Raw genomic sequence first — 13,578 nt, 5'->3', positions numbered from 1 at the left:
CAGCTTTTTAGCACTTGTTCCATGGGATGGAGAGGAACTCGAAAATGATGCAGAGCAGTTGGAAAATAAGAAGCGAAAGTAAAAACCCATAAATAAATATATCTTACTAGTTTCATTTTTAAATCACCATTTTCTGTTTCTCATGCGCTTGCCCTTACTATACAAAACATAGAAATTATGCAGACCGTCAAGCAATTCAAAATAGTGTAACATGACAAAATTCTCTGTGTTCCCACTTTAATTAGCAGGTGTTTGCAATGAAATCTGTTATCAAGTTGTTTAAATTGTTTAATTGTAAGTAAAACTTTCTCTGACTAATTTGCCTTCATGTATTAAAAAGCCCAGCTGTTAATTCTGTTACTGAATATTCTCGTGAAACAGATATTAATTAATGGAAGTGCTAACATTCTTTCTGATATTTTTGACCAGTAATAAAGACAGACTGGAACAAGTCCAAAATTACTGGGTTTCCTCAGTAATTGAGCTTCTCAGAACATATTGCACGCAGGAAGATTGCAAAGAGATTAAATAGAACATCAAGTACATTTGACTTAGATGGCTGGCTATCGGGGGTGTCCTGAGAAGGGAACCTTGAGACCAGAAACTAGGGCAGGAACATTGCAGTTTTATCTATGACACCAGGGATGCGTTATAACACTACTGGATTCCTCAAAGACCACACAATTGGTAGGTCATGTACCTTTACAGTGTGGGGGGAAGGGGGGGAATTCTAGCTGCTTCCAAACTTGGCAATGTATCAAGACAAATGATGCTGTGTTCTTCACTACTTAGAATATGGGGAGGCAAGATCAGAGTTCAGTTAGTATTAGAGTGTGAGCTAGTTGTACTGCTTGGATTAGGGTTGTGACTGATTAGACTGATGTGAGTTCTGCGTTAATAGTGGCGCTGTATAAATAAATGATATTGATGATGATAGAATTTCGGTTAAAATCAGGTCTTTGGTTAATGCTAGGATTAATGTTTAAATTTTCACTTAGAAATTGGACTAATATTGGGACTATATATGGGTTAAGATGATTAGGGGCTTATTCAGCTAGATCCGTGATCGTGTTAACGAGCTAAGTGCGCATTACCGAAGGAAATAAGGTACCGCAATAACGCAGATTGCGAAGGATATCAGCCTTCACGTGGTGCCACAAATTACCTTTGCGCCCCGTTCTGGTGTGTTACCGCCACCCGGGACCTAATTGAATATGCCCCTTAGAATGATAATGAGGTTAGTCACTGTAAAGGACGCCCCTCTCATTGCGTAGCACAAAATGCCTTTGGACCCACTACTTTTCAGTCTTTCTCCTAAAATTTGACTTGGTTTAGCTGCATTTATTACTTAAATTAATCATGGAAATGAAGGGACATTGGAACTATCTTATTACATGTGACACTTTGTTTAATGTTTTGTTTTCCATTGGGCAAAGTACACTTAGAAAGGCACTCCTCTGCCCAAGTGCAACTGGTCTATGCTAAATGCGCTGCAATAAAATTATAGGATGAGACCCAATCTCCTGCCAGCTCTGAGTTGGTGTATAATGAAAGCGTTTTGCAGAGTCCTGAAGGCTGTACGCTCCTCTGCACAGCTAGGAACACCCCTAACAAAGAGCCATCTCCACTCACTTCTCTCATGTCAATAATTTTCTCAAACACCAGCAGAGCCGTACAGCGGAGTTCAGATCTTGATAGATGTTCTTAGCTTCTGTTTATCAGGAGGCGACATTGTCTCCTGTCATAACCCTTGATTGCATGCTTGGACTATCTCCTCAGTATAATTGCTGTAGGTCTTCACCCGGTTAAAGCTCTGACTGTTATATGTTTGTATGCCAGTACCAAAATGTTCACTATCTGAAACGTTCTCTTTGCCATCAAGTCTATCCTTATACCATTTGCAACAAGTAATAAACTGCAAATAGTTAGTTGAGCTGCAAGATTGAACAAAGACAATTCGTTACATTTTTTATAGTTATTCAAAACAAGACAGAAGAAAAAGTATGAAAAGTTCCATGAGTATCATTACTAAGGTCAAATGAATCACTAGGTATGAAATAGAGAAGATGTTGCTATGGATTTTAGATTTATTTAGGTATTAGCATTTAATAGGAATGTACTCAACACTAACTAATTTTTCATGTCAATGTCTTGTTTTTGCAAATCTAAGTGTTCTTTGTGTTACTTTAATTTACTTTTTACAGATGGACCCGTTGCTATGGTTTTATAATAAAATCTAATAATGCAATATATTTCACCAATCTTCCTCTACTTTCCGTAGTGATGTTATTTAAATAGGAAAAGGGGATTGACAGAAGAATCTCCAGACCAGCTATATTTGTAATAGGCTATAACTTTTAAATGGGTATTTAAGTCGATGAGGCATTTACAATTAAATGTTATTAAAACTAAGTCTTTTATTTTATTTTCATGAATAAGGTACAGTATTTTTTTAAAGACAGTTGAAAGACATGCAGCAAAATGCATTGCATTAAAGTATATTGTGAGGCACGATCTCCGCCACCTCCGACCTTTTGCCATAATAAAAAAAAATTGGAAATTGGATATGGCTGTATGCTCCTATGCACAGCCCCTAAAAATGAGCATTCCTTTGTCTCCTTTCACTAATCACTTCTAAAGGAAATCTTCTTTTTGCACTGCTCCACAAAACTAACGCACTGCTGCGTCGGCCCTGTATTTTGCAGAGAACACTCTCGTGTAATTTCTTCCATTGATGGAGTAAACTTCTGATTCTCCACTATGCCATCATACTGCTCTGAAATCCCAGGCACTTTGGTGGAACTCTCGGCGCACCAGCAAATTGAGGCACCACAAAAGATAATTTTTTTATTGTGCCTTAGCCTTTTTGAACCTTATAAAGGAAGCCCAGAGTGGAGGCCAATTCATTCTTTAGTGAGGCCTCTAGTGAGTTGATAGGCTGTGTTATCATGGCTTGTGATCTATCCCACAAAAAGTCTGCCACCATAGTGGGCGATGGGTGCACTTTAAACTGCAATTAATGTACATAGAGTGCAATGGCATAAGAAGACCAAAATAAGCTGCCGGTTTGGCCTCTCTAAGGATACTTTCAGAACACATTCCGGCAAATATTCTAACAAATGAAGGGGATGTGAATTTAAGCATGTACCAAAATGGTTAACTGAGAGTTTCACTGATTACCAACAAGCTTGTTTGGACGGTGTTTACAGTTCTCAAATCTAAGTTAGATGGTTAATACTTGACTGTGTCTAGATCACTGTGATTTTTCATAATATTAATTGAATGTGTTTTATTGGTGCTTATTTAATGATATATGCTTCACCTAATACATTCCATTACATTGTGGGATTAAGATCAATTTTGCATATATAAAGGATTAACCCACAAACATAGTTTGCTAAACGGGAGCACAGTTTTTCAAAATCATATCTTTTGTAAGTTTTCTACTTCAGTTGCTAGTGCAGTTAGCGCTAGAAACCCGTTACCACATTATCCTGAACTTACTCCTAAAGGCTTTAAGGTAGAAAGTGTCACGAAAAGCGTTGTGGGCTTTCGGCGAGGGAAGATGCCGCCTAAGTGCCGATTTGATAAGGGGAGGCGCACCCCGCCAGAGGAGAGCGGAACATGGAACCGTGTCTCAAAGTGGGGAAATCATAGTGAGGTGATCCCTGGAAGTAAAATGGGTGTGAACTCTAGGAACAAGAGAGCAAATCACAGCCCAGTGTTGAAAAAGTTCCCAAAGGAAGGGATTAAGCAGTCCAATACAACCAGGGGAACGGTGTACTGGGATGAAGGACTGTGGCAGTGTCTACAGGATGGGGATATGGATGTGTTGCAACACCCCACCACAATGCAGTACATTTTGGATTATTGGGATGAGGAGTGCCCAAAGATTAATATGTGGGAAGGAGCCAGTCTACAGGAGAAATTGGAGAACCTGTTGGATGTGTTCCTAATGTTGAAAGAGGAAGCGAGTGCCTGTAATTTTCGGGATGAACCAGAATGGGATGATTTTACACATGAAGTTATTTGTACTATGCAGAATCTGGCCAAGGGAACATCCAGTTACAACAATTTTCAGCAGTACAAATAAGACGGAAATGGACTATTACAGCACAGGGACATGCCTGATGAATCCCCTGGAAATGTACTAATAGAATCTGTCCCATTAGCAGATTCTACAGATCCACTAGAGACAATGAGTATGGAGGAGCTGATAGTGAAATGCCAGATCCAGGGTGTACCTTACCTGTACTGCACGCACAGTGATATCCTCAAACGTCTTTTAAAAGATCAGGAGAATCCCATCAATGCCTTCAGTGTCTATAGGAAATGGATGTTCACTTTAGGTCCCCACATACCTCTCTGGGAACAAATGCAATGTCTGCAACAGAGTTTTGAAGAAGCAGAGGATGAGGTATGGCGAGAAGGACTTACTGACACTGAAATGGGGCAGGATCAGTGTTATCGATTTAATACTGAAAAATGCCAATTGCAATATCTTTTGTCACACTCTAAAAAAAATGGCTGCTCAGTCTGTTAATCAGGGGGAGGTCCATCCCAGTGGATTATACACAGTTGCCCAAGCTACTATCTTGGGGGAGACTGGAGAAGAACTTCTTGGTGAGGATGTTGTACCTCTGACTACTCAGAAAGGATTAGGAGAAATCATCCCATTTGGTGACTTGGCTGGAAAAGAACTACCAAGTAAGTACTATGTAGTAGCATCTTCTGATAATTTGCCAGTGTTATTGGCACCTGAGTCTGTGTCTGAGTTAGAACAGAATTACAGAAAAGGCCAATTATCCACCGCTGTTGTGCCTGAAAATGTTTTATCTAATGAAGTAACGCAGGATACCACATGTGTGCTCTCCGGTACAAGTGATGTACAGCTGCACCCAATTGTGACAGAAGAGAATCATAAACTTGCTCAACATATGATCTTAGCAGAAATCATGATTACAGACTGTATACCAGAATTAATGGGAGAGGATAAAGGAATTGTCATGTCAGAGGCCACTACCATGGGGCCCTGGGAAAACTACTCCTACACCTTTCCCTATGCAGAATTGGCAGATGAGGAGATGTTGACTGAGTGGGTGTCTGAGAGGGCACCAGCACAGCAAGATTCACCAGCCCCACAAGCTATGAAGCATAGCACTCCAGCTCTAAATCTGGGAATCCAGGACCCAATACCAGAGGCCTGGACTGGACCATCCACCCTGGTTTGCTGCCAGGAGGACAAGTCTGTGTCCAATGAGGATTCACACTACCCCGATGCACCAGAGGTGAGGGAAGTAGTGCAACAGTTGTATGTGGTAGCGGGGGAGGGGAGATGCACAACAACATACATACAGGGGCACCCACAAGTGGTTTGGGAGGGGGACAGAGGATTCCCCAGCAGCATAGAATTAATGAAGCTCCCATGTTTGCCTGCCACTGGGCAGTTGTCCCTTGAGTGTTTGGGAGAGGGAGGATTGGATCTTTGCCAGAAACAAACAGACAAGAAGCCCGAAGGTTTTCACTCGAATATGTGGGGGAGGGGAGCATGATCTCCAGAAACAGAGGACAGGCCAAGTGACTATTTTCAGTTGGGCAATCAAGGGTAGACAAGGCACCCAAGTGATGTTGGACTACAACTCTCCTACCATGGATGTGTACACAGGAGTGGCCCAGTTTTTTTGTTGACTCATCGTATGACATAGGGCAGCATAAACCCCCACTCCAGCTGGGTGGGATGATATGCCTGCAGCTATGGGACCCTGGTGGGAGATTGAGGAACTTTGTACTGCTGTCTACCTTACCATCAGACCCAGGAGAAACCACAGCAGGCCAGAGACTTTGGACTTGGGGGGAGAAAGGTTTACTTGGGGCAAGGGAGCCACTGGGGAACAAGGGCTAAAAAAGTGGGGGAGGTATATGTGACGAAACGAGTGTGATAACCCTGTGACCATTCTGTTTCTTGTTTTTCACATAATGTTGAATATAGTAAGTACTTTTTATAGCCCATGCTTTTGTTCCCCAGCTCACCAGACTTCAACTGCATTGTCCAATAACATGTGGCTAAGGGGACATTGTAGTTCAGTGTAAATATGTATATTGTCTATTATATATGGATGACTTGCAGTAAGGTTATTCATTGTTTTTAAAGTGAAGCCAAGGGGATTATGGGTAGGGATCAGGTTGCCAGGTGCTGGAGTAGGAAAACTAATTAGTGTCCATTGTTCTCACTAGGCTAGTCCAGGCAGGCCATCTAACGGGAGGTTCTGTAGAAAGACAGCTCATCTTCACTTCCCTCTCCAACCCCCCCTAGTCCAGCACTGACCAATGGTTAAGAAGAATAGACCCAGGGGTTTGCCCAGGGAGGGGAAAGACTGTGGAAATTAAACCCGAGATATAAGGAGCCACTCCAGGGGTGAGGGGGTGTTCATTCTGGGATTTCATTCATGAAGAGTGCAAGATCTAGTTTTTGAGTTGTCATTCTCTACTAGAGTCTATATATGCAGCTGAGAGAGATTCATGGGTCGTGAAGTCTGGACAGCCAGGTGACTATAACTCCTTAAGCTAGTGGGGTAAGGGACAGATGATGTGGTAAACCTGCCTGGCATTTATTTACTGTGTGTACATATTATTCTAGTGTTATTTGTATGACAATAAATATACTGTTGTACTTTTGAAACTGCATTTGCCTGAGTGACTATATGAATCCTAGAAGGTACTGGGTACTCTTCCCTGGCATAGGAAGGCAACCGTGGGTTGCCAGCCAGCGTGAAGTGGGTAGCATTGGGCCAGAAAACCCGGTATCTTCACAACAACATTTAAATGATATTTGATTATACTTGTTTGTTAATAATTTTCATAGATTAACCTTCTTCATCTTCAGCATTCTTTAAATTCATGTCATGTTTCTCTACAATAAGAAAGTTACTGATACGTTATGTTCCGCATTGAAAGGTACTTTGTAACATAATCCTCTTAACTGCTTCCGTGCTAGAAGGCAGATACTGTCTTTGTAAATGGATTAGTGATTATTTCTCTAAGACAAGTTTGCTCTAAAAACAAGTAAATGTGTTTGCTATATTGTATACATATATTACATTACGTGCTATTAGGAGATTATTTGCTAAAGTCTGCTAGCTATAGAATGTTGGCTGATTCATTTGGATCAGAGGTTGGCAACTTGTCTACAAGCAGCTGTTCGACAATAAATCCCAGCATGCTCAGTCAGCAGGATGGCTAGTATGATGTAGACATAGAACTGAAGCTGTAGTATTATTATTATTGTATCATTATATGGATAGTAAAGAACCTGCACACATTTGCTGCAAATTGAACTAAGTGGGAACTATAACACAAAAGGATTGAGGATCCGTGGTTCTCATAGACATACACACTGGTCTGTCTTACATTGCAATCTACTTAACGCCAATGTGTTTAGAGTCAACGCTGGCCTAGAGTCCTTTCCAGGTCCCATTTAGATTTATGTTCTGAACAAACTTAGTTTGCTTTGTCCACAGTTGTGAATATGTTGGGTTTGAAAATATGTTGTGATTATACAAGAGTGACCACCAATGCAGTAGTCGTTATTTAGTCGTTACATTATTTTCACTCCCTCTTCATCTATCAGAAGGTTGGAGTCTCCTCCATGAAGACTATTTTTGGGTCCAAGCATGACCACTAAATCTTTTAAACAGTGGTGCTTACAGTGGCCATCAAACCTTCTCATAGTCTGCAGCTGCCATTACTGACAACAGTTCTAGGCTGTGTCTGAACCACTATGTAGAAAGCGGTATTAGAACACACTATGAAGTGATGCTTTTTGTCTTTCCACTGTGCCCATTTCTAGCATTAATGTAAACCAGCAATGGGGCATTCAGAGCCATTTTCCTGGAGCAGTTCCACAATACAGAATGAAGCCCCACTGTGAGCATTAATAAGGTGGACAAATAAGTACATTTGCGCAAATAGAAATTCACTGCACATGTATAATATATAGAGTGTTGAATGATTTATTTCTTTTTGATACATAGTTTGCAACAGGAAACTAAATTTTTCTACATATCTCCAATTAGCTCCTAGACTGACCAATTATTTTTCACTAATGAAAGCTGAGGTGTAATGGAATAATAAGTGTATGACACAGATATGATGCACATTCCTGTATGGGGTAATAGTCACATCCGCTCCAGTGTATGGCTGTTTGAGGTGCTAGTGATCATCCTTGTTGTATCATTCCAGTAATTTGCTCTTTCTGTACTGTAATTAGTCATGAACCTTGAATCTGACTCATGAGCTAGGGACAAGTGACATGGTCTGCTCATTTTGGTATTTGAACCTAATCTGTCCCTCTTTTTTGTTACAGCTGTTTCCAATGCTATAAGTAAGAATTAGAGCAGAAGGAGCAGGATGAAAATATGGCAGTCCTGTTGTTGCCACCAAGTCCTGACAGCTTCCGCCGTTTCACCCCAGAATCGTTGGCTGCTATCGAGAAACGTATCGCTGAAGAACAGGCCAGGAGTGCCAAACAGGAATACCGAGAAGGAGAGAACAATGAGAACACAGAGGATAAACCGAAGCCACATCCTGACTTGGAGGCTGGCAAACAGCTGCCTCGAATCTACGGGGACTTTCCTGCAAATCTCATTGGACAGCCCCTGGAGGATATTGACCCTTTCTACAGAAATCAGAAGGTGACAGCAGCTTGAGGTTTAACCCAATCATCTTCAGAGAAGAGATATGGTCCATGTGTATTGTGTATAGCAGACACAATCTTTCTTAGGGTTCACACACACATATATATATATATATATATATATATATATATATATATATATATATATATATATATATTAGAATATAAATGGTAAAGGGCGGCGCCTTCAGGTGTATACAATGTATATAAACATATAAGCACAAATGTACACAGAAATAGTCCAGAGTAGTTAGAACAAGACGGTGTCTGTATCTGCACCGCAGGTGACTAAAAATCACTGTAGTACAGGATAAATATATTCAAAAGTTGATCGTGCAGAATAAATAGAAGTGGTGTGCGTACCAGATATATAAAATCAAACCGCTTATCTGTATAGTAGCTCCTTAGAAATCCCGGAGTATGATCTGCAACCAATTCTCCTTAACGATGGATAAAATGTATGTTCTAAAACAACCGCGACACCAAACTTATCTCTTTGCAGTCTTCCATATAAATAGACAAGTAGTGCAGAAATAGGCTGTGGCAGATGCAGCTTATTGCTGGATGTAAAATCAAGTCAGATGTAGTACAATGTTTGTCCAACTGTGCATTTTCGTCCACTTTGTGAGAAAATCCCACTTAGTGTAGAAATCACACACGTCTAACCCCACATGTGGAAGACTGCAAAGAGATAAGTTTGGTGTCGCGGTTGTTTTAGAACATACATTTTATCCATCGTTAAGGAGAATTGGTTGCAGATCATACTCCGGGATTTCTAAGGAGCTACTATACAGATAAGCGGTTTGATTTTATATATCTGGTACGCACACCACTTCTATTTATTCTGCACGATCAACTTTTGAATATATTTATCCTGTACTACAGTGATTTTTATTCACCTGCGGTGCAGATACAGACACCGTCTTGTTCTAACTACTCTGGACTATTTCTGTGTACATTTGTGCTTATATGTTTATATACATTGTATACACCTGAAGGCGCCGCCCTTTACCATTTATATTCTACTATGTTATCGGACTAACCATCCGCTTTTAAGGTTGGCTGCCACACGCACATTGTGGAGGTGTTGCTTTTACTATTATATATTCATCTATTTATTTATTTATTGCTTTATACACGCACATGCAATTTTGTACTTGTGTTATCTTCCATATATTGGGTAAGCGCCATCTGTAGATATCTTGTTTGTTCTCTCTACCATATATATATATATATATATATAATGCAACTCCCAATACATCTACTTTAATAATAAGCTCATTACAATATATTAAAAATTCACTTTTCTCCCTCTCTTTAATTTTGTTAAGTTTATATCCAGTAAGTATTCCTTTACCACAAATTGCATTTCTTTTACTAGCATGTTAGCAGTCTAAACTCTTCCATCTCTGTGATAAACCTTAATTGGATTTTAGCTAAGCATTTACCACCTTAGCTAGAACTAATATAAGATATTATTTAGAAATTCTACATTTAGCAGACTCTATATATTCAGTCTCAAGTTATCCTTTTTTAAAAAAACAAAAAGTCTGTCCTTACCATATTGTTTCCATTTTGTGATACAATTACTTAAGTGTTTACCACCCCAGACAGAACATTTTTCAAATATAAAGTTATTAGAGAAATATATTTAGAATGTGCTCTCCTGTTTTGCAGCTGGGGCTTCTCTAAACAACCATCTCTGAGTGTGAAGGTCTGGGCTTAGCATCTCTGAATCACTCATTATAACAGACCTTAGTAGGCAATCAGCAGAACTTTGCAATCCACACTAAGGGGTATATTTACTATGCAGATTACCGGCTCTTTGAAGGCTTTTTTTTCAAATGGCAATTTTATTAAAGACAAAAACCGGTAGGCTTTGTCTTTAATAAAAGTACCGTTTTAAAAAATGCCTTGAAAGAGCCGGGAATCAGTGATTCTACGGAACCGCAGCATAGTAAATATACCCCATATATTTAAAGTTTGATACAGTTAACTGATAAATTAACATCCTCTTGTTTCACCACAGCACAGTACTAAAAATAAAATAGGGTCTTTCATATCATCTTGGGGATATGAATTTTTTTGAGTTCCTTATTATTTTTAAGTTTTATACAGTTAATATTCACTGAAGCGGAGCAGCTTAAATACAGTTAAACTGCATTATAGTCATATCCAGGGAGTACTCATGTCGGATCAGCAGTTTTATTGTATAGTGTTTGTTGCACATAATGCCGGCAGATGTTCCTTCCCAACAGCAAAGTCTTCCCTAAAGTTGTATGTAAAGGTTGGTCATTACATACCAGCTATTTACCTGCTCATATAACTTGCATAGTACCGTTACGTTAATTAGGGATGCACATTTGTTTAATCAGGGCTTTAGTAAACATTGCATTGTCTTGAGTTACAGACTGTCCTAAATATGTTGCAATTATTTCACTGCATTTTGTCTCTTTTTTTCTTCCCTAGACCTTTATAGTACTAAACAGAGGAAAGACAATCTTCAGATTTAGTGCCACACCTGCTTTGTATATAATTAGCCCTTTCAGTCCTATCAGAAGAGCTTCAATCAAAATTTTGGTACATTCATATCCTTTCATGTTAAATGACATTCTGTTTGAATTGCTAACTCATCATGTGCCACATGTTCCGCAAAAAAGTCCTCCATCTGCTTTATGCAGTTCAGAACAAACTCGGCACCAATGGCATAAACAAATGTGAGCAGTATAGACTGTACTTTCTATGGGTGTCCTACGCAATATTGCCCCTTAACCCTTCACCCCAATAACCAGTGGAACCATCCTCTAGACCCCACGTGTTATATAGATAGTCGCTGATCCTCTAATAGCCAGGAATAGTATAACCAACAGTGCAGAAACTTGTCACATGGAAGCTGAACTCCCTCTAGCCAATCAGCTTTCACCTGACAACCTACAGATGTGTCTTCAGAACCACTGTCCTTCTAGTGGAGGGAGGGGGGACATAGTAAAATCCCCCCTTTTAAATTCCCTTTTATAAATCAGTTTTGTTGTTTCTTGCTCAAAGTTAGTCCTACAGGTCATTTTTGTTTATAAAACTGATTGTTGTCTAAACATGGGAAATCATGGTGTTTTGGAACAAGCTGCTACTATGTAAACATGTATTATAAAGTTACCACATTACTGTTTTAGAAAATGTTAAATCATTATGACAGAACCATTAAAATGTGCAGTTAGGTAATTCTAATAAGCCATTTACATTGTCCTTTCCAATATTACCAATTAGAAATTTAGGACAAAAGAGGCTACACCCTTGATTCTCCAAGTGGCCCTCCAAATCAACCATGTCATACCATGACATTCGTTTGTCACACACGCATAATCTACATCTGTAATCTCCATGTGACTACCCAACCTTTCAATCGACAACTTGAGTGGAAAATATTTTGATGTTGTCTAATATTTATGTCCCCTTGTGTGTAATTAAATAGATCACAAGAGGATATTTACGTTTGCTAGTGTCATTTGTTTTTTTTAATCCACTGTGTAACACTAATCTGGCATTTTAAAATAATGTTGCAGGATTCTAATAGGCAAGATGTGAGAGTCTGTACTAAATTCCCCAAATAAATTGGAACTTAAATATCTAATACTGTATAACCTCAAATCATGTTAACGATCTAAAGAAGATATATCCTAAAATTATATTTGAAATATGTTGTACTTTTCTATTTCTAAACCTACTATAGAGTCCTTATAGCAATCATGTGTGGACACTTGTACAGTACAGTGCTTTCCTAGGTTGCATCCCAACCTTTAAATGGCTCCATATGTGACCTTCGTGCACTAGCAGGAAGATCTCTATGCAGCTTTCTCCACTAATGCTTCTAGCTAAACATCATGATTCGTTCTATCTTATTTACATTATTGCATAGGAGTTTTATCTCTCCATGCTTTCCACTTTTAGGTCCTAGATGCGCTGGCCACTTTCACACCTTACAAAACTTACAGGAAGGTTTCATGGCACCTCTACTCCATTTCAGACACTGCTTAGATAAAGGTCCAAAACACCAATTAATCAACTCCAGTTATGGCGATTGTTGCTCCAACTTTAATTTTTCACTCTTTGTTATTTAAGTGGCAGGAAGATTTGTGTAGATCACTCACCCCTGAACGACGCTAGAATATATTATATAAAAAGTCCATAAGAAGAAAGCACAAAAGTCCAGTAAGAAGCTCTTTATTGAGGTGCTACAGCACGGATACATGTTGGAGGCCATATTTCTGGTGGGAGAAAGAGCTAGGTACGATATTCTATATCAGGTGATTGTGTCATTTGTTTAAGCCATACTGGAGTTCACAAATGCACACCAACAATAAAAGGCATTAATTTCCCCACTGACCAAGGGATAAATTTATGTAGCTGTGGGTTTGAATACATGGAGATGTTGCCTATAGCAACCAATCAGATTCTAGTTATCATTTGTTTAGTGCATTTTACAAAATGACAGCTAGAATCTGATTGGTTGCTATAGGGAACATCTCCACTTTTTCAAACCCGCAGCTTGATGAATTTCCCCCCAAGTCTTTTCTCTTACATTGAAGTAATTTCTCAATCTACAGTATTATACAAATTCCCTCCTAATAGTTTTCCACATAATAACTAAAGCCCTCTACACTGGAAATCTACTGTACTCACATCTACTAAAGAATGTAAGATCAAACTCACCATTTACATGACCAAATTTCAGGGAACTAGTGAATATAAATGTTATGACCTTAAAGGGGCAAAGCCCTAAGGCACACAACTTTTTGGGTTTATTCACCCAGGCACAGAGTATTACTTCAACCCAAAGGCGGACGGATGCCAAACACTTGACTAGAGAGGAGGATTCCACGTTGTCTTCC

At 39.3% G+C, this 13,578-nt stretch overlaps 1 protein-coding gene across 1 annotated transcript in view; it reads left to right on the top strand.

Moving 5' to 3' along the window:
- LOC142158305 (sodium channel protein type 5 subunit alpha-like) overlaps positions 1 to 13,578 on the top strand; it is a 289,400-nt gene that overhangs the window by 67,236 nt on the left and 208,586 nt on the right. The window contains exons 2-3 of the mRNA XM_075212169.1: positions 8,363 to 8,690; positions 11,162 to 11,292. Of these exons, the coding sequence (XP_075068270.1) occupies positions 8,415 to 8,690; positions 11,162 to 11,292 (407 nt within the window). The 5' untranslated portion in view covers positions 8,363 to 8,414. The remainder of the gene's footprint in view (positions 1 to 8,362; positions 8,691 to 11,161; positions 11,293 to 13,578) is intronic.

Source organism: Mixophyes fleayi, chromosome 5 (genome assembly GCF_038048845.1).
Source record: "Mixophyes fleayi isolate aMixFle1 chromosome 5, aMixFle1.hap1, whole genome shotgun sequence".
Lineage (NCBI taxonomy): Eukaryota > Metazoa > Chordata > Amphibia > Anura > Limnodynastidae > Mixophyes > Mixophyes fleayi.
Note: the sequence above shows the minus strand (reverse complement) of the source record. Positions and strands in the feature narration are given on the sequence as shown.